Below are 19,738 nucleotides of genomic sequence, written 5' to 3'. Positions count from 1 at the left end.
AAGCTTCTGCCTTAGGAATCAACTGGAGATGAAGAGGGGCCCAGGATGGATCTTTATTGAGAAACACTCGGCTCTGTGGCCTTGGCTCCATGGGATGGGTGGGATCAGCCGGAGGGAGCACCCTCTCTCTGGACTTGAGTAGGGATGCTTGGGGGTTAAGGTCAGAGGTCACTCTCCCCGTAGAGGGCACTGGAGAAGGCCACGTAGTCCAGGGCTCCAGCTGGAGCCCCGGCCCCCTTGTAGGGCGCCATGCGGCGGATGCAGTACTCGGCCTGCTCCGCCGGGAGTTCCCGCCGCAGCTCCTCGGCGGTGATGTAGTTCTGGGGGAGAAGAGGGTTTGAGGGCTCCCAGGTCTTGGTCCCCCCACCCACCCACTAGCTCCCCCCACCCCCACCAGGGACTCACCTTGTCTCCCGCCAGGATCTTGAACGAGGCCACAACCTGCTCAGCCGTGTCCGTCTCAGCTGTCTCTCGGGTCATAAAGTCGATGAAGGCCTGGAAGGTCACGACCCCAGCTGCGTTGGGGTCCACCATGGTCATGATGCGAGCGAACTCCACTTCCCCCTGCAGGGTTAGAGGCCGGGCACCATGCCCAGGGGATGCTTAAGCCAGGAGGGTTCCTGGTATCCCCCTGGCTTGATGACCCCTGTGACAAGGCGGCCCCCTTTCTCTGTAGACGGTCCACTGCAGCTTTAGCTCCGGCTCTGGGAAATCCTTTCCACTGGGCTGAACTCTGCTTCCTGCCCGTGGCAATGCCCTGCTCCTGCTGGTCCTGACCTCTTCCCCACGCCCCTGTAGTGCTCTCTCCCTGAGGTGGACATGTTGCAAGCTCAGGCTCTGGAGTCACAGAGAACTAGCTCCAAATTAATCTACCTCTTGGAACTTTTGTTAGCTACCCACCTAGGAAATGGGGTAATTCTCCCCAGCCTCAGGAGGTGGGGAGGAAATGAAGGTGTGAATGTGGGAGGGACACTGTGGGTGATCAGTATGTAGGAGGGGCCACGGAGGGGACCCTTGGACAGGGCTGGAGGACACCCACCAGGTCGTAGCCCATGGAGATGAGGCAGGCCCGGAAGTCATCAGGCTCCATCATGCCGTTCCGCTTCTGTAGTTGGGGAGCAGATGTCAGGCTCTGGCCCTGATCCCCGCCCCCAAGCCAGCTCCCAAGTTCACCACCCCACAGGGCGAGGCCCCTGCTGACCCGGTCAAAGTGGTTGAAGGATGCCCGGAACTCGTTGAGCTGCTCCTGACTCAGGCCCTTGGCGTCTCGGGTCAGTACCTGGTTCTCCACCTCGTTGATGGTGCGGGCGATGGAGGTGAGCAGCTGCTCCCAGCCCACGCGGATGTGCTGTGGAAGCAGGAGACAGGCCGGGCCAGTGGGCGGCCAGTGCCTGGCCACGAGCTCTGGCTCTACCCCCAATTCACCGTCTGACCCCGGGCAAATCCTCCCCCTTGCTGGACCCCATCGGGAGGTTCCACTGAGTGACATCCAGTGGCCCTCCCTGCCATAAAGTTTGATGATTTATTATGTATTGATCAACCAGCCACGGCCGCCCCAGGCTTCCCCACAGCACCGCCTTCCCCTCGGTCCTAAGCGGTGTGGTCCCACCTCCATGCTGTAGACAGTGTGCTTGTTGTCAAACACCAGACTCTCCTGCAGCAGCTGGTGGTCTCCCTCCAGCCGGTCGATGTTGCTCTTGTAGTTGATGATATTCTGCTCCTGCTGCCGCAGGCCCGCCATCTGCTCCTCCAGGGAGCCGGCCATCCCTGCGGCCAGGCGCCCCACTTCCTATAGGGGGACCAGCCAGGATGAGGGCTTCCAGCCCCCGGTGGCCCAGCCCCCGGCCCCCCTCTCCCAGGTTGGCTCCCTGATCCAAGCCTTACCTCCACTTTCCCCTGGATCCAGGGCCCGATGGCGTTGGCCTGGGCTGCAAACTGCCGCCGGAGCCTCTCGTTCATCTGCTGCCGTGTCAGCTCCTCCTGCAGCATCTGGTCACGGCTGGGTACCAGCTTTCGGACCTGGAGGGAGGGTGGTGGTGTCAGGGGCAGCTCGGGAGTGAGAGGAGGGCTCCAGCCCCTCACGGGGCTCCTTACTCTGAGCCAAGGGCTCTGGGGAGGGGGCAAGCTCTGAGCAGGTCACTCAGCCTCTCTCTGCTCATTTCCTGGCTGTAAATGAGGGCCCATGCCGACACTCTTAACAAACTTAGATTGTTCTGTACAACAATCTGGCCCCCACACCAGATCTAATTCTGCTTCCATCAGGCGTGACAGGAAAATGTTGTTATGGCCATTTTACAGAGAGGGCCAATCAGGCAAGGGGACCTGTCCAACGCCACGTAGAGTCTGTGGCAGACCACAGATCCGGAGGCGGGCTTGATTCTCTGTGTCTCGGGACACCTGAGATCTCAGGATGGTTTAGAAGGCGTCTGCGCAGGAGGGAGGCGGGGAAAGGCCGCCAGCGGCACTGACCGTGTCCCACTTGGTATTGATGTCCTGCGGGGTGAGGGCGATGTAGGGGTTGGTGGAGCTGGGCCGCAGTCCGTACGTTTGGCAGATCTTCTGGATCTCACCCTGGATGCCCAGGATGGCACCCCTCTCTCGGTCAGCCTCGGGCAGTGTTGCCTTGAACTGGTCGTGTGCTGTCACCAAGCTCTGGGGACGACAGGCAGGAAGCATCAGCCAGCGCCCCTACCTCCCACAGGCAACAAACGACGGCCAGGGGCTCTGGGCCATTCACCGGAGCCAGGGCAGCACTGGCCAGAGAACCCAGGCCTCCAGACTCCTGGCACTCTAGAACTGGGCTTCTCTTCCGGCCCCCTATTCCCCAGGAGCCCAAAGGGGTGGCCGACAGAAGACAGGCCACTTCCTTGTCGTTCCATCCAACTCTGCACACCTGGAGCCCCCGCACCCACCTGGGTCTCCTCCACCGAGTGCACCAGCCACACATCCTGCAGGTCCTCCACGGCGCCGTCCAGCCAGTTGTTGAAGGGCGCTGCCCGCCGGGCAAACTCCAGCTGTAGCTGATCAATGGTTTCCAGGAGCTTCTCCATCCGCTGCAGGCCACAGGGATAGCCAGTCAGTAGCTGGCCCAGCAGGCCCCTCACCCTCCTCCGCGTCCAGCCTTCACCCCTGGGTCCCCAGCTTCACCTCCAGCGCATCCCGCCTCTTCTGGGTCAGCGTGCCCAGGTTGTCCCACTGGTCGCAGATGGCCTGGCAGCGGCTGTTCACCGAGGCTGCCTCGTGGTAGTCCAGCTCACTGAGGATGGGAAGGGGGGTGTCCGCGAAGCCAGATTCCAGCCCAGATTTCTGCCTGACTGTCCCTCAGGGGGCTGGACTCTGGGCCCAGGGGTGGTGAAGGCATAAAGGAGCCAGGGTAGATGGGGGTGAAACAGGGCCTTCCTAGAGCGGGGCCTTCTCAGTGCGTTCCTAGAGGGGGGTCCTCAGCTCCAGTCCCTGGAAAAGTTTGGGAGGAGGGGCGGGGCTTGGAGTTTCCGGGACAGGTTTACAGGAGGTGGCAGGAGGCCAAAGCTGTGGTGAGGGCCTGGCCGGCCCAAAACTGCAAGGAGACGCCAGCTTAGGGGACAGGGTTACAGGAGGAGGGCAGAGCAAGTGGTGCTGGGAAGGACAGGGGTACCAAGGTGAGGTTATTAAAGAGTGAAAGGTCTGGAGGGCTTTGGGAGCAGGGGCGGGGCTCGAGGCCGAGGGGCGGGGCCCGAGGCCGAGGGGCGGGGCCAGGTGGGGGTGTCGTTCTCTGCCCTGGGGTGGGCCCAGCAGACTCCATGCCTACTTGAGTTCCTGCGCCAGCGCAGCGATGTGCTCCACGCGGTCCTGGTGCGCCGCCAGGTCGCTCTCGAAGGCCTCGTGGCGCCGCAGCAAGGCCCGTACCTCCTGCAGCGAAGCCGTCTCGTAGTCCCTCTGGCTCAGCATCTCCTCCTTTCCTGCATGGAGAGAAGCCCGGCTTGCGTCACCCAGGGGCGGCTACGCAGGAGCAGGGGGTCTGAGTCCCGTGTGTGACACTGGAGATTCCCCATCAGTGAACGTAGGTGATCACTCCTGCCCAGCCTACACCTAGGGGTCTGCTCTGAGACGCCAGTGAGATAAAGTGAAGGGAAGCTCCTTTTCCAGGGCATGGCTCCTGAGTGATGTCAGGGTCCCCGAGCTTACATGATCTGGAGTGGCCCTTGGTTCCCTTCCGGTATTATTTGATTGCAAATACCAGAAGGGACTAGAAAACAGGTCTCCAGCTTCCTTGCAGAACCCCTACCCTGACCCGTGCCTTCTACCAGGACCCTGTCCCCCTCCCACCAGGCTCCCTGCAATCTGCACGGAACATATTCAGGCGCCAGAGCCACCTACCCCGGGTCCAGGCTTCATGCAGGGAGGCCTTCTGCTGGAACTTCTCCGCCAGGTGCTGCAGCCGCTGTAGGCGCCGGATCTCGGAGAGCAGCCAGTCCTCATAGCCCTTCTCTGCCTGCTCCAGGCCCCGCCATGCGTTGGCGATGTCCTGTGGGCCAAGCAGAGAGAGGCGCCCTCCATCATGGTTCACCCATTATACAGATGGGAACAGAGAGTCCAAGGGGATGTGGGCAGGGCCGGGGGTCCCCCTCTGCCCCCTGCCTGGCTCACCGAGACCAGCTTGCCCTCAGACGGCATGAAGGCCGGCCGGTGGCTCAGCCGCAGCTTGGTCTGCAGCGTGTTGAAGTTAATCTCCAGCTGGCACTTCTCCTGCACGCGGGGTGGCTTGTGCAGGCGCCGGTAGTCCCGGAAGTCCTCCAGCTTGCGCTGCATGGCGCTCATGCTGGGCTCGCCCACACGGTTCTCCAGCCACGGCACGGTCCGGCGGATCCATTCCAGCAGCTGCAGGGTCCAGGCAGGGGCAGAGCACAGAGGGCTGAGCAGGCCTGCTCACCTTGCCTACCTGTCTCCAGCCACGCCCAGGCTGTGGCCAACAGGCTGGGCCTTGAGCAGAGGGGGTCCCCACTAGTCAGCAAAGGAGCAGGATGGTTACATTCTGAGTCCAGGGACCAGCATAGTTGGCCCAGAGCAAAGGGCCGTGAGACTGTCTAGAGATGAGTGACTGAATGGATGAATGAGTGGATGGCAGGAGCCTGGATGGGCAGAAGAGGGCAGGAGGTGGGTAAAGATGGCAGGAGGAGGTTGGAGGAGGCCAAGGCTACTCTGAGGAGAGGTGGGCTCTGCAGTCCAGGCCGGGGCTCAGCTGGGATGGGAGGAACAGCAGGGCCGGGATGGGGGAGCAAGGGAGGGGAGGGGGAGGCCTTTGGCCCCAGTCTTACCTCACTGGCCAGCTTCTCGTATTCCTCCATCAGCTTCTCGTTTTCCTGGTTCACGGCCAGCACTTTGCAGATCCTGTTGGCGGCTGTCTCTGCCTTTGGTGGGAGTGGGCAGAAAGGCTGGTGTTAGAGCAGGACACCCCCGACCCAGACTCCCTCTGCAATCCCTAAACCCTGTGTCCATGCAAACCGAGCGGATGAGGGCCGTGTGCCTTGTAGGGTGAGGAGGGAGCTTCCAGGCCAGAGGCCTCTGCGCCTAAGTGCCCAGGGGTCAAGTATGTGCAGCTGGGACAGTGGTGCCTCGGTGGGGCCTGGCACCTCCAAATGTTGAGGGGCTGCCCACTGTAGACACCTGGGCCACACGCCCAGCCCAAGTGGCAACCGTTGAGCCTCTTACCTGCTCCGCCCCAGCGAAGGCGTGGTAGAAGCAGGAAACGTAGGTCATGATGGCCTTCTCATCAGGCTTTGGGGTGTTCACGATGTCTGGGGAATGGCAGCCAGGTGTCAGTTGGGCAAAGCCAGGGGTGGGGAGTGGGCTCATGCCCAGGCAGAGAGCTCCCTCGGGATGGGAAGGGGCAGAGACATCTAGTCATGGCCACCAGGGCCCAGCGACCTCCCCCTCAGTGGGGTGAGGACAGTATCAAGGCGTGGCTGAGTGAGCAGACCCTGTAGCCCTCAAGAACCGTCAGTGTCCACTGCCTGCCGTCTCTAAACAGGCCATGCCTCTGGCTGGCTGGCTGGCTGGCTTTCCTCCAAGTTTAGATCCAGGGTACAGGCACAGTAAGTACCCAGAAAAGGTTTGCTGGTTTAACTACTAAAGCCTTTATGGGCACAGGGACAGGAGGCAGGACTCCCCCTAGAGGAGCTCCCAGGATGAGTGACTATCATGCCACCAAGCGACCCAGGTTAACTGGGATGTGAGGCTGGAGCCATTACATAAGGGCCAAGGCGGGAGGGGCTGGTTCCACTGGATGAGAGGGACAGGGGGCCAGATAAGGGCTCCTGGAGAAGGGGGCCTGTTGGCGGGAAGAGTTCTGCCCAGGGAGCAGGGGGAGGGGTGGGGCGGAGCATCCCGGGAGGAGGGAGGAGCAGGGACAAAGGGGCGGAGGTGGGACAGTGCTGCCTGGTATGGAAGCAGAGTCCTCACCCGGGCGAGGCTTACTCTCACCTTCTGCATCCAGCATCTTAGGGATGTCCAGGTACTTCTCAGCCACTTCAAAGGCAGTGTTCAAGTTGCCAATGGGGTCGTCCTAGGTGGTGTGAGGGGAGAGAGGTGAAAGGTCATCTGGGACAGAGACTGGGGAGTCCCGGCTGGGACTGGGGGGGCCTACCTTGCGCAGTTTGGCGTAGTCAATGAGGTCGGGGCGGTGTCGGTGGATGAGAGCACAGAGGGCCAGCCCATCCTTCCAGCTGGACAGAGAGAAGGGGGGTCAGGCCTGGGTTCAGGCTGGGGCCCTGCCCTACCCTGGTCCCAGGAGCCCTCCTATCTGGATGGCCTCATCTGTGAAATGGAGTCAGGTTCTAATTCCTTGCTTGGCATTTAAGGCCCTGATTACCAGCCATGGACCATTTCCTCCAAGCTCATCATGATTCCCTTACCCTGGGCTTACGCTACACCACTTTCTAGGGTTTTTTGGCCTCTGGCTCTTCGCTCACAAGGCTCCCTCTGGCTGGAACACCCTTCCTGGGATGCCTCTGGTGCTCCCTTCTCCAGGAATTCCCCCTCACCCTCCTGGACTCAGTTCAGCATTGACTGAGTCCTGTCATTTTCAGACCTGCTGCAGGAACTTGGCTGTGACCGCTCCCCGCCCTGGCTGTCCCGGCCCAGACCCCAGCAGAGGCCCCGCATGCTGACTGGAGGATGCACCTGGTGTGGAAATTCTGCACATTGACGTTGCGGTACGGTGCCGTCTTCCGCTGACACCACAGGAGCAAGCCTTCCTTGGCCGAGGTTTCTGGGCAGGGATGGGGGTGAGTGTTGGTTGGGGAGGGGTCGGGGCCAGCCCACATCCTCCCCACCTCCCCACCACTCACCTTCCACGGAGATGTCCTGGATGGCGAAGCGAAGGATGATGGTCCAGATCATGCCCAGGGTCATCTTCAGGTTCCCGTCGACAATCTCTGCAGGGTGGGGGGCGGTGGGGACATGTTCCACCTGACCACCAGGCCTCAGCCCCCCTCCCCCTTGCCCTGCCCTCTGGCCCCTTGTCTGCATTCCAAGGCTGGCACCGGCTAGGTAGATGCTCAATCATTTTACTTCAAAAGGATTCACTGAACACCTCCTGGGTGCCAGGGCCTGTGCCAGCATCGTGGGTACCTTTGCTCCTTACAGTTGCTCCCGTGAGGTGCAGATGGTTGTCCCTGTGGTTGAAATGAGGAACCGCGCCCCCAGCCCCACCTGGCCACCTCCTGCCACCTCCTCACCTTCAGCACCGATGGACACCAGCTTCACCCCCTTGCTGGCAATGAAATCCAAGGCTTTGTTGACATTGGCGATCTTGTGGAAGCGCATTTTGCCTTTGTCTGGTCTGGGCAGCCTCTCTCCTGGGTGTGAGAGGAGAGGTCAAGGGTCAAAAGTCACGAGAGGAAGCTGAAGACACGGTCCTCAAACTTCCCCCTCCCTCAGCACGTCCCCTCCAGCACTCGGCTGGCACTGCTCCCCCAGCTCTCTGGGTTCCCCTAGGTCCTGGGGTCCCTGTGCACTGATTTGCACCCTCACCTGAAATGACCTCCAGGAGCAACATGAGTTTGAGGCCATTGCGGAAATCCTCCTCGATGTTCTCGATCTGGGTGCCAGCCTTGCGCAGGTGCGAGTTGCACCAGGCAGTGAAGGTCTGGGGGCAGAGGACAGTGCTCAGACCCTAGTGCTGAGGACAGGGCTCTGGCTCCTCGGTCAGGGTAGATCTCAGAGCCCGAGGCCCTGGATGCAAGTTCCGGCTCAGCCACTCACTTGCTGTGCATCTGGGGCCAGCCCCTGTCCTTCTCTGAGCCTTAATTCTCCTGAAAATGGGGAGGAATGGGGTCTGGGTCCCATTCAGATCCCAGTGTGGGGATCTGAACAACAGCTTTGGCCAGTCTCCAGCCAGTGTGGGGGCCCCTGAGACACCAGGGACACTGCCTTACTAAAATCTGAAACATTCCAGATCGCAGCACAGGTGGCTTGGAGGGTTTTGTCTGAGGAACTGTGCATCTGTGTTATTATCGTCTCAGCCCCACCGACCTCCTAAGGCTATTGTGAACTGGCCCCCAAGTGGACCATGAGGCTGCCGGAGCTTTGCAGGCCCTTGAAGAACAGTGGGACACTGAGGCGGAGCCTGACCTAGTTTCTGGAGGAGACTGCCTGCCCTCTCCATCCAGGGCATGCTTCAGCCTCAGCCTCTGTCTGAGATGGGAGGGATGATATAGGCTGTGTGCCTTTGGAGGATGGCAGTGATTTAGAGCCTGGTGTGCAAGTTTCTACAACCTCCCAATGCCTCAGGCCCCAGATTCTGCCCTCAGCTGGCAGTCCTTGGTAGAATCTATACTCGGACTCCCACCGCAGCTGAGCTACTGTGACCTGGGATGTGCCCCTCGCCGTCTCCTGGGCTCAGTCTCTCTGTTTGTACAGTTACAGTTCAGAGTCAATGATGTCTCAGGTTCTTCCTCCCCTGATCTTGCAGGATCCTGGAATTCAAAGGATTTCCCCCTCCCATGCCCCCCAAAGCAGACACCCCAAGGAAGTTATTTGGAATTCTTTCCCTCAGGTGTATAAATGGGGGCTGAGCACTGATGCTGCCCTGAGCACCGGGGAGTGCTGTTGGATTCTCTGTAGATCCTTCCTGCTCTGGAGTCTCAGATGCTCTGGGTCCAGATAGGGCAGGGGGAAAGGCAGGTCTGGGCGAGGCCTCCATAGTGGAGGAAGCAGATTCCCTCATAGGACAAACATGACTTTTAATAAGATTTGGTTCCTACCCTAAAGGAACTCACAGGCAATCAAAGAGTCCTGTGGGCCTGCGAAGTACTAGGAGAGAGTGTTTTTGCTTGGAGAATCCCAGGGACGGGGGAGCCTAGTGGCTACCGTTTATGGGGTCACACAGAGTCGGACACGACTGAAGCGACTTAGCAGCAGCATTGAGGAGCTTAGGGGAGGTGTTCTTCAAACCTCTTGGGGAAAGTGAGTAACGGATCAGAACTGTGATGGAAGAGCAGGAGTTACTCAGGCAGGGAAGGACGGGCAAGGGCATTCCAGGCAGGGACAGCCGCAAGGGCTTGGTGATGAGAAACAGTTGCTAGGATTGTGGGGCTACAGCTATCTGGGCACCGCTCTGGGAATGGTGGGGTATAAGTGGTGAGAGGCGGGCCGGAGGGGCAGCAGAGGCCAGGTCATGCACGATCTTGAGTGCTAAGCCAGGGAGTGTGAACTTGATCCTGAAAGCAACAGGGAGGGAGAGGGGCAGAACTGTGTTTTAGAAAGTTCATTCTGGTTGCAGAGAATGGCTTGGCAGAGCAGAAGGGAGACGTGAGGAGGTGGCGACTAAGACCAGGGTGAGGGAGGGTGTCAGTGAGTGGGACGGGTCAGGAGTGAGGGGGTGAGATGGAAACATTTGTCCTTGCTAGACTCTAAGCTCTCTGAAGCAGGGGCTTTATTTCATCCCCTGCTGAATTTCTGATACCTGACACAGTGCCTGGCACATACCAGGACCTCCCTAGGAAATATTAAACAATTGTTTTCAAATGAGGTTGAATAAAGAGGACTCTGGTGTCAGATGGGAGAAGGCAGGAGTGCTCTAAGATATGGAGAAAAGCAGGGATGGGGAGGGGCTAAAGTTGAGCACAGAGATGTTCATTACATTGTAATAAACACTGCCGGATAAGAAACAACCAGTTTATCCAACTTCAGGGAACACTAATGAATTTACAGAGCGTCTACAGGGGTGCAATCACTGAGTAAGTGGATGAAGTGGGTGGCTGTAAGTTGGGTTGGAAGGATGTTCTTGATACTTTGATGAAAGCAAGGTACAGACTAGCCTGCGTCTTATGAGGGGCCTGTGAACCTGGATCTGGGAGAGGCCTGGGTGGGTGGGGGTGGGGTGGGGAGAGGAGCTGCAGAGCAGGTGGCAGCGGGAGCCAGGGGCAGGGATGACATCACTGGGAGACTGCTGGACCCGAGGACCACAGCCCTGCTTAGAGACAGGTGCAAAAGCCTGGGGGGAGGCAGATCACCCAGCATACCCTAGCCGAGTCAGCTGAGCCTCCCAGCCCCTGGGGTCACCTCCTGTCATCTAACTCAGCGGAAGTGATCTGATTCTAAATCCGGGATTCTCTAAATCTTGCAAATTCCACCAAGCACCCCTGTTCCTGGCCCTTTCCTGGGGTCACACACCGTTCGCAAGTGATGAGTCTAATGACCTCACAGTGCCCCCCTACCCCCAGCCTGCCACTCCCTAGCGTTTCCTCACTCCAGGCCCAGATCACTTTCTCTTCTGGGTCCCCAGGTGTCCTGCCCCCTCCATCTGGGAAAGTCTAGGAGTGAAAATAGATCTGGGAGGGGAGGTCTGAGTGCCCTACAAGGCTGGACCTGGGCAGCAGATGCCCTTTCAGCTCCTCCAAGGCGCTGCCTCAGCACAAAGTGTCCATCTGGCCTGAGAGTCAGGTTACCTACCACGAAAGGGAACCCAGGGCTCCCCTCCTTCCCGACCTTGTGGCCTTTTCAGCAGATTCAGGGCCCCTGGGGTGGCGAGGGGTATCTTGGGAAAGAATGGGGGAGGGACAAGCAATGGGCAAAGACCCCCAGGTTGCCTAGGGAAGGGGACTGTTTTCTAACAGTATATGATGTGGGTCCTACCTCAGCCTCAGTTTCCTTACTTGACAATTGGGATAGAGTGACCATGGACATCATGCTGGACAGAATACAGGGAGGGTGGGTAGGAAGTCTGGGATGGTTACTACTTCCCCCATACTCTTAAGTCCACTAGTTGCCTAGCTGCATGTCCTCAGGTGGGGTCTGGGAATATTTCAGAAAATGGGGGTGATGTGCGAAGAAAGATTGGTTTTTCCCAACCCCACCTCACCCAAACTTGGATCTCCAGGGCTTTACCCAAACCATATTCTTTAGCAAAAATGGGCCCAGGTGAATGAACTCCTGGGGTGGGGTGGGGTGGGGTGGGGATCCCAGAAATCTTTCTTGTCATCCTAAACCCCTCATGAGGGTCCCGAGCCCTCTCGTCGGGCTCTGGTGGACAGCAGAGGATTGATGGCCAGAGCCTGGGCTAGGAAATGGCACTGAGGGTTAAGACAGGCTCTTGCCCATGACCTACTGAGATGCCAAGAACAAAACCCTGGCTTCTCAGGCCTCAGTTGTGCCATCAGGAAATGGGCTAGCACTCACTTTCCGCTGCTGCTTCTCCCAGGCCGGGTCCAACAGCAGGTCGCGGTCCCAGTCCTCCTCCTGTTCCATGTATTCGCCGCCCCCGCGGCCGCCGCCCGCGAAGGGCCCCTCCCCGGTCCCCAGACCCTCGGGCTGCAGAACCATCATCATCTTGTTCGGGATCCTGGCTTCGCTCTGCTCGGCGCGCTCCAGAACACGGGGGCCGCGTTAAGTAGCGCCCTGCCCAGCCCCGGATCGGATTCGCGCTAAATATGGGGGAAGAGGGTGGGGCCGGATGGGGGCGAGGGTGCTCGGGTCGGGACCAGGCAGGAGTTTGGCCTGGGGCTCAGAGACTGCCGAATTTTGAGGCTCTGGGATGGATCCCGTGGCGGAGATCCGGGGTTCGCGTTCTGGCTCCGCCGCTTGGGCGCTGTGTTGACTTTGAGAAAGCCACGGGCCCTTTCTGAGTCTCTTTCCCTATGTGTACAACGAAGATGACGAGAATAATCGTGGCCGCAGATCGCTCTAGAAGCTGGCTTTTGGACCTCCTCCTGACCCTTTTCCTGAGCCGCGCTGGTGGGAGACAGGGACCACTATTCCCATTTCACAGTCAGAAACACCGAGGCGCCGAGCTGTTTTGAATGTTTTCTGGGGTGATGAAGGGAGACACTCGAGCATGAAGAGGGATTCCAAGCCAGCTGGATGGGCCGAGGCAGGGCTATTAATATCGGGGCTACTAGGGGAAGAGGGGGAATGTGCTGAGCCGGGAATCCCCGACGCCACCAAGGCTGCAACTCAATCCTGGCTTGCTGGCCACCTCTGCCAGCTTGCCCGGTGGCCGCGGGTGGGCGGGGCGTCCACGGGAGGGGCGGGGCCATAACAGCGTTTCCCTACCCGGCTTCAGCGCCAACGAGATTCCAAGCATCTCTTTGGCTCGTTCGGCCGTCCAATCACATCTCCGTACCTGTGGGCCCGCCCAGTGGACGGGAAACGCTCGCGTGCCCATTCCGAGCTTCTATTGGTTGTAGCAGACGTCCGTTTGCCACTATCCCTGCCTCAATACGGAAGCGGCGGGGTACTAGAGGGGTCCTACTGCTAGTGGGTGCAGGCCATGGGGCAGCCCTGGGCGGTGGGGACCGCGGAGGCGGCTCCCGCGCGGCTGCCCCTCGTGCTCACCGCGCTTTGGGCCGCGGCGGTGGGCCTGGAGCTGGCTTACGTGTTAGTGCTAGGCCCCGGGCCACCTCCGCTGGGACCCTTGGCCCGGACCCTGCAGGTTGCGCTGGCAGCCTTCCAGCTGCTCAACCTACTGGGCAACGTGGGGCTCTTCCTGCGCTCGGACCCCAGCATCCGGGGTGTGATGCTGGCCGGCCGTGGTCTGGGCCAGGGCTGGGCGTGAGTGGGGCTCGGGATCTGGCGCGGGGGAGAAGAGGGAAGCTTGGCGCAGCGGGAGGGCCCTAGGACCTGAAGATGTTTGAGCCGCTTGTTAGAGCCAGAGAACTCTTACAATCAGAAGGCAGAACGAGTTTCATTCATTCACTTACGAATATTATTGAGTACATTATTATGTGCAGGGTACTATTCCAGGCACTGGAGGGTACAATAAAACGTATTCCTGATTTCAGTGGGGGAGGGGACAGATGATAAACTTCAGGCTCGTAAATAAATAATGTAGAATGTTAGAAGGAGTTGGTAGTCAGGAAACAGAAAGAGTGCAGTCTCAAATACGGTGGTCAAGGTAGGCTTCATAGAGAAGGTGGAGTTTGAGCAAAGACTTGAAGGAGAGGGGAGAGTTAGCCATATTCATCTGGGGGAAGAATGTGCCAGGCAGAAGGGACAGGCAATGCAAAGGCTCTGAGGCAGTTGTATGCCCAGCATGTTCAGGCAACAGCAGGACAGCCAGTGTGGCTGAGGTGGTGTGTGGGGGTGGTGGTGGGGCGGTGATGGGTGGGTGGTGGAGAAGAGAGATTAGAGATATAAAGACTTTGTAAACAGACTTTGAAGACTTTGCTTTTTATCAGAAGTGAAATGGAGAGCCATCTCGGGGTTTTGAGCAGAGGAGGCATATGATTTAGATTCTATTTTATTATTTCTTTTTTTTTGGTCTCGCTGCCAGGCTTGTGGGATTTTACTTCCTGAACCAGGAATGAACCAGTAGTTGCGGCCCATCGAATCCAGGCCCTCAGCAATGAAAGCAAAGTGTCCTAACCATTGGATTGCCAGGGAATTCCTGACTTAGATTTCTAAAGGATCGGTCTGGCTGCTGGGGCAAGGCTACAGTAGAGGGGATAAAGGTGGAATCAGGGAGACCGACCAGTCAAGAGGCTGTTGCAATAATTCAGGGCAGAGTTCATGGTGACTTGGACCAAGCTGGTAACAGTGGAGGACAAAAATTTGCTCCCAGATGTTAGAAACCAGCCAAAGACCTCAGGACTGAGGTGGTCAGACCTGCTGTGCTAGAAGTGGAAAGGCTTGGGAAGTGGTGTCCAGCCTGCATTTACTCCCCCGTGAGGGACCCGAGGCTTAGCGAAGGCAGGGGCTGTGCCTGGTTCTCCAGGATGGGCTCAGGGGCTGATCCGGGCACCATGAGGGGCTCTCCGAGCTGCTGGAGGGACTGACCCTGTGGTTCCTTCCCTGCAGTTACTGCTACCAGTGCCAAAGCCAGGTGCCGCCGCGCAGTGGGCACTGCTCCGCCTGCCGTATCTGCATCCTCCGCCGGGACCACCACTGCCGCCTGCTGGGCCGCTGCGTGGGCTTCCGCAACTACCGGCCCTTCCTGTGTCTCCTGCTCCACGGTGCAGGCGTCCTGCTGCACGCCTCTGTGCTGCTGGGCCCGGCCCTGTCGGCCCTGCTGCGAGCCCACACACCCCTCCATACCGCCGCCTTGCTCCTGCTGCCCTGGCTCATGTTGCTCACAGGTGGGAAGTCCTGGATGCCGGGGAGTGTGTGTGTATGGGGGGGGGGGCGGGTCGGGGGGAACCTCCCCACAGAGGCCGAGGCCCATCCAGGCGGGCAGTGGAATTCCTGGCGGCTTCTCCAGGTAGTGCCCTAGGGACCCAGTCCCAAGGTCAGTTTTAGGAGGCAGGGGCAGCTGGGTATTCACATGCGTGTGCAGTCTGGCAAAACACAGGGCCTGGACAGAGGTGTGGAGTTCTAGCTGAGAGAGTCAGGGGAGGAAATACTGGTGGGATTTCACTGGGCAGGGCAGATGGGATGGTGAGGAAGTATTCTCAGTAGGGAGGTGGCATTCATACCTAGAGGAGCAGTGTGAACACAGGCTTGGAGGTTGGAAGCGGGGAAGACATTTGGTGGGAAACATGAGGATTAAGGCTAGGATGGTAGATGAGGACTGGGTAGGGGAGGACCTTGACTATGGCATGAGGAGATGAAGTGGGGAGCCAGTGAAGGCTACAGGCAGGTGGAGGTCCAGTGTTTGGAAGCTGGGAGGGGACGTCTTGGATCAAGAGGCTGCTTGAGAGGCTGTGTTCTGTGAACACACTCTCCTCCGACACCACCGAAAACAGAAACCCCACTGGTTTTTCACACTGTCCTCCGCCCCCTGTGATGCTTTGGGCTTCCCCTCCCAGACCCCTTCCTCCTGAGCTGTCCACAGTCCTCTCTGTAACCTTGTCCTGCAGTTGCTAGACTTCCAGACCACTCCGAACAGCGAGTATGTCTCCTTATCCTGTCTAGGCCCAGCTCTGTCCCCAGGACCCCCTCCCTGTGGCCCAGGGGAGACCTTGGGCGGAGGCCCAGTGGGGTGGTCAGGGCCTTCCTCTGCCGACCCTGGCTTCCTGCACTGCCCTCCTCAGTGACCTCCCTTCCTCCATGGACACTCAGGCCCTCAGCTGTTCCTGTCTGAATGCATGACCCCTCTTGGTCATCCACGGTCTTCCACTTGCTCCCCACAGTCACTGAAGACAGTCCAGCACCAAGTCTCTCAGCCCTGGGCCTTGTTGAGTGCATCGGCATCCGAAAGTCTGGGTGAATGGCCCCAGTGGCCCAATTTCTTATCTTCTCCTCCCAATCCCACCCCAGTCCGTCAGAATCCAAAACGTGTCACCTCCCAAATCACCCCATCAGTCACCCCCTCTCCGCTCCCACCTCCTCTCCTACCCAGCTCTCACTCTACTCCGTGACATCCACTCCGGAGCTCCTGGGCCTCACCTTTCTGTCCATCAGCACCTTCCACTTCACTGCCCCAGGTCCCTCATAGCGCCCTCATTTCCAGCAACCTCCTGCAGCATCTCCGGCCTCTCGGCTCCATCTTCCTTCCGCTGTGCCTTCCTGGCTTCTCTGTGTCCGCCCTTGTGTCTGCTGAGAGCTGCCAGACATGCCTGGTCCTTCATGACAGCTGACACCATGTCACATCATGGCTGTTGACCTCAGCAGGCCCTCAGTAGTTCCTGGTTGTCCTCCACTGCAGCTCAAACCTTCTCACTTTCCTGTCTTCCCAATCCCCATCTCTCTTAAAAATCCATCACAGAGTGAAGTAGTTCGGAATTGGCTGTCCTGTCCGGGGGCGGAAGCTGGCTGCCCCAGCGTCCCCGGTGCCCGGCCCCTCCTCCCCGCTCAGAGGCCTCACACTGTGGGTTGCCTCTCCTCTGGCCACTCCAGGCTCCCTCCCTGGGCTTCCTTTGGGTTTTCCACCTGGTACCAAGCCTCTCTCACCCCATGTCCTCCTCCTCCAGCTCACGCTTTCTGTCTTCCATTAGCTGCCAAGTCAAAGAACTCGCCTGGGCTCAGAGGCTACTTTCCCTTGCCTCTCCCCCACCCCTGTTCCAAACTGGCCCTGCCCCCACCCATTCTCCAAGATTGCCACAGTCCCCCAGCCTCTGTCTCCACGAAACCCAGAGGAGGCTTCGGTGTTCTCTTCTTGCTTCACGAGACCTTTCAGCCTCATACCACTGATGGCCTTCTATCTCCTGAAAGGGCTCTACCTGGACGTCACCAACAACTTGTACTTTGAGTTTCCTCCTTCCTTTCTGGCTTCCCTCTCTCTGGTCCCCAAGGACCTGGTTTCCTGGCTGAGGCACTGTTCTCATCTCTCTACACACTCTGCCGGGTCCAGAACCGCCTGGGTACCAACCACTCACAAATCTGCACATCCAAGCTGGGCTTCTCTCCTGAGCTTCCAGAACCATCCACTCACTTGTTTTGCAGACATCTCTCCATCCTGCCTCAGGACCTTCAAACAGAATATTTTCTTCCCTCTTCAGCTAGCAAATACCTCCTCAACTTCAGTTGTTCAGTCACTCAATTGTGTCCCATAGACTGCAAGACGCCAGGCTTCACTGTCCTTCACTATTTTCCAGTTTGCTCAAACTCATGTCCTTTGAGTTGGTGATGCCATCCAACCATCTCATCCTCTGTTGTCCCCTTCTCCTCCTGCCTTCAACCTTTCCCAGTATCAGGGTCTTTTCCAGTGAGTTGGCTCTTTGCATCAGGTGGCCAAAGTATTGGAGCTTCAGCTTCAGCCCTTTTAATGAATATTCAGGGTTGATTTCCTTTAGAATTGACTGGTTTGACAAAACGTGGTCCACTGCAGAAGGGAATGGCGAATCACTTCAGCATTCTTGCCTTGAGAACCCCATGAACAGTATGAAAAGGCAAACTTCAGACACCACCCGAAATAGACAACACTCTCAAAATAAATGATGTTTATTTCCCTGAGCCTCTTAATAAGTTTGCATGTCATCTACCCACCCCACCAATAGGCTTTTTTATAAACTAATTTTTGCATTTTAATTAATTCATTCATTGTTTCTGGCTGCATTGGGTCTTCTTTGCCTCAGCAGGCTTTCTCTAGTTGTGGTGAGCAGGGGCTACTTTCTAGTTGCAGTGCGGGCTTCTCATTGCAGTAGCTTCTCTTGTTGCAGAGCAAAGGCTCTAGAGTGTACGAGCTTCAGTTGCTGCAGCGCCCAGGTTCTAGAGCACAGGCTCAATAGTTGTGGCACACAGGCTTAGTTGCTCCATGACATGCGGGATCTTCCTGGACCAGGGATTGAACCCTGCATTGGCAGGTAGATTCTTTACCACTGAGCCATCAGAGAAGCCCAGCTCTCTCTTTTTTTTTTGAACTTTTTATTTTGTATTGAGCTATAGACAATTACCAATGTTGTGACAGTTTCAGGTGAACAGTGAAGCCAGCTCTTTTTTTTACTGAAGAAAAATTCACATAGCATAATTGTATCTACAGTTACTAATTGTAACTACAATTACAATTACTTATAATTGTAACCATCCTCAACTGCACAATTGTCTCTAGTATACTCACAGTGTAGTCCAGCCATCACCACTAATTCCAGACCATTTTCATTGCCCTCAAAAGAAAGCTTCTACCCCTTAAGCAGTCACTCCCCAGCCCCTGGAAACCACTGATCTATATCCATGGATTGCCTGTTTGGGACATTTCATATAAATGGCACCGTACAATACATGACCTTCTGTGTCAGGCTTCTCTCGCTTGGTAAAACATTTCATGGCATCTTGCAGTTCATTGGTTCAGCTGATACTTATTACCTGTTGTTGATGAGGATGGTCCAAGATGCTTTTTCTGTCATCATGCCCACCACAGCTGTCATTAACTGAGACATGATCTCTTGAATCTCTTGTGAGTTCCCTAAGATTGGAGATGCTAGCCTGGCATTCGTGGGGGGTGCTCACAGGGGTTTGGTGCAGGAGTGAAGGTGTGTCTAGGGCAGGGGGCTATGTCTGCCCCATTAGCCAGCACGGGCTGGCCAGGGAGCAGCGACTCTGCAGGTTGTGGAGCAGAGGAATGCGCCCTGCTTCATGGTGGCGGAGGGAACGGGAGGAGGGCAGGAGCCGGGCTCTGGGAGGGCTGGGCCTGCTGCTGCTCCCTTACCCTCTCTGCTCTCTCCCTGCAGGCAGAGTGTCTCTGGCGCAGTTCGCCCTGGCCTTCGTGACCGACACGTGCGTGGCGGGCGCGCTGTTGTGCGGGGCCGGACTGCTCTTTCACGGGATGCTGCTGCTCAGGGGCCAGACCACGTGGGAGTGGGCTCGGGGCCAGCACGCATACGACCTGGGCCCCTGCCACAACCTGCAGGCAGCTCTGGGGCCCCGCTGGGTCCTCGTCTGGCTCTGGCCCTTCCTGGCCTCCCCGTTGCCAGGGGACGGGATCACCTTCCAGACCACAGCCGACGTGGGACTCATGGCTTCCTGACTCCAGGAAGCGCCTGAGCTTGTACAAGCTGCACAAGGCGAGCAGGAGAGGGGACTCGTAACTTGTTTCAGGCCCACCCCCACCCCTAGCCTCAGAGGGAGGCAGGCTGGTACTTGATGCCTGCTTTTTCAGCAACTCCCATTGCCACCCTTGGGCTTGCCCTTGCCCAGCTTGGACTCCTAGGGTCCAGGGCTTGGACCCTGGGATTCAGCCTCTGTTAGTGGCCCCTGAGAACCATGAAAGGTCTGGCAAGGGGCTGCTCGGCCTGCCTGGCTGCCCCATTGCCAGGTTAATAAAGTGCCCACTTGGTTCTGGGACTCCCTCCAGCTTTGTGGGTTTTTGGTCCTCCTCAGTGGCCCAGGCTGCTGTTTTTGTTTCCTTTGACTGTCAGACCTGGGAACCACAGAATGCCTGAGGGTGTGAGGATCCAGAGCTCTGCCTCCTGTGGCCTTGGGGCAGGGGGGCTGGGGAGTTGGGGTGCAGCAGGCTAAGGCAGAATGTAGTGATCCAGGGTATGAGAACCCACAATTCTTCCCCAGCTTGAGTGCTTTATAGTGAGGAGCTTTTCAACAGCCACAACCTCACTGAACTTGTCTCCAGCTAACCCGGTACCCTGGGCAGCAATTATGCCAGTGAAGAACTTAACGCTGTGAGAGTTGATGTGGTGATTTCACAGGGTAGTAAATGGAGGAGTCTGGATATGAACCCAGATCTTTGCAATTTGTACTTCACCCTTTTTTGCCTGACCAAAAAAATCAAGGCAGAGAAATTGGGGTGGTAGGGGGAGGGATGTTCAAGCATCTGTCTAGGATGGTGCCGAGATGGCTAAGCTCCTCTCTGGTCTCTTCAGGAGCTCCTTGTTAAACACTTATTTAAATATAGTAAGTAGACACTTCCAGTTACATGTGGCAGATTTAGCTT

At 57.8% G+C, this 19,738-nt stretch overlaps 2 protein-coding genes across 3 annotated transcripts; one reads left to right on the top strand and one right to left on the bottom strand.

The window, feature by feature from the left end:
* Positions 1–37: 37 nt before the first annotated feature.
* Positions 38–11,841, bottom strand: ACTN3 (actinin alpha 3). Of its 2 annotated transcripts, XM_027959473.3 has the most exons (21): positions 11,659–11,841; positions 8,011–8,125; positions 7,716–7,835; positions 7,326–7,412; positions 7,159–7,246; positions 6,623–6,701; positions 6,460–6,541; positions 5,689–5,774; positions 5,295–5,387; positions 4,627–4,857; positions 4,357–4,504; positions 3,788–3,938; positions 3,148–3,256; positions 2,913–3,053; positions 2,470–2,652; positions 1,885–2,019; positions 1,610–1,789; positions 1,202–1,348; positions 1,040–1,105; positions 406–564; positions 38–320 (listed from the first exon to the last, which is right to left on the bottom strand). In XM_027959473.3, exons 1-21 carry the CDS (start codon positions 11,806–11,808, stop codon positions 162–164), a joined length of 2,709 nt encoding a protein of 902 aa, XP_027815274.1. In that variant the 5' UTR covers positions 11,809–11,841; the 3' UTR covers positions 38–161. The 2 variants fall into 2 exon arrangements, with proteins under 2 accessions (XP_027815274.1, XP_011957551.3); XM_012102161.5 differs by having other exon boundaries at positions 1,040–1,348.
* Positions 11,842–12,695: 854 nt separating this feature from the next.
* On the top strand, positions 12,696–19,134 carry ZDHHC24 (zinc finger DHHC-type containing 24). Its single transcript, XM_015103196.4, has 3 exons — positions 12,696–13,029; positions 14,275–14,552; positions 18,522–19,134. The coding sequence occupies exons 1-3, from the start codon at positions 12,749–12,751 to the stop codon at positions 18,815–18,817; spliced, it is 855 nt and encodes a 284-aa protein (XP_014958682.2). The 5' UTR covers positions 12,696–12,748; the 3' UTR covers positions 18,818–19,134.
* Positions 19,135–19,738: the final 604 nt, after the last annotated feature.

Source organism: Ovis aries, chromosome 21 (genome assembly GCF_016772045.2).
Source record: "Ovis aries strain OAR_USU_Benz2616 breed Rambouillet chromosome 21, ARS-UI_Ramb_v3.0, whole genome shotgun sequence".
In the NCBI taxonomy this organism is placed as follows: Eukaryota; Metazoa; Chordata; class Mammalia; order Artiodactyla; family Bovidae; genus Ovis; species Ovis aries.
Note: the sequence above shows the minus strand (reverse complement) of the source record. Positions and strands in the feature narration are given on the sequence as shown.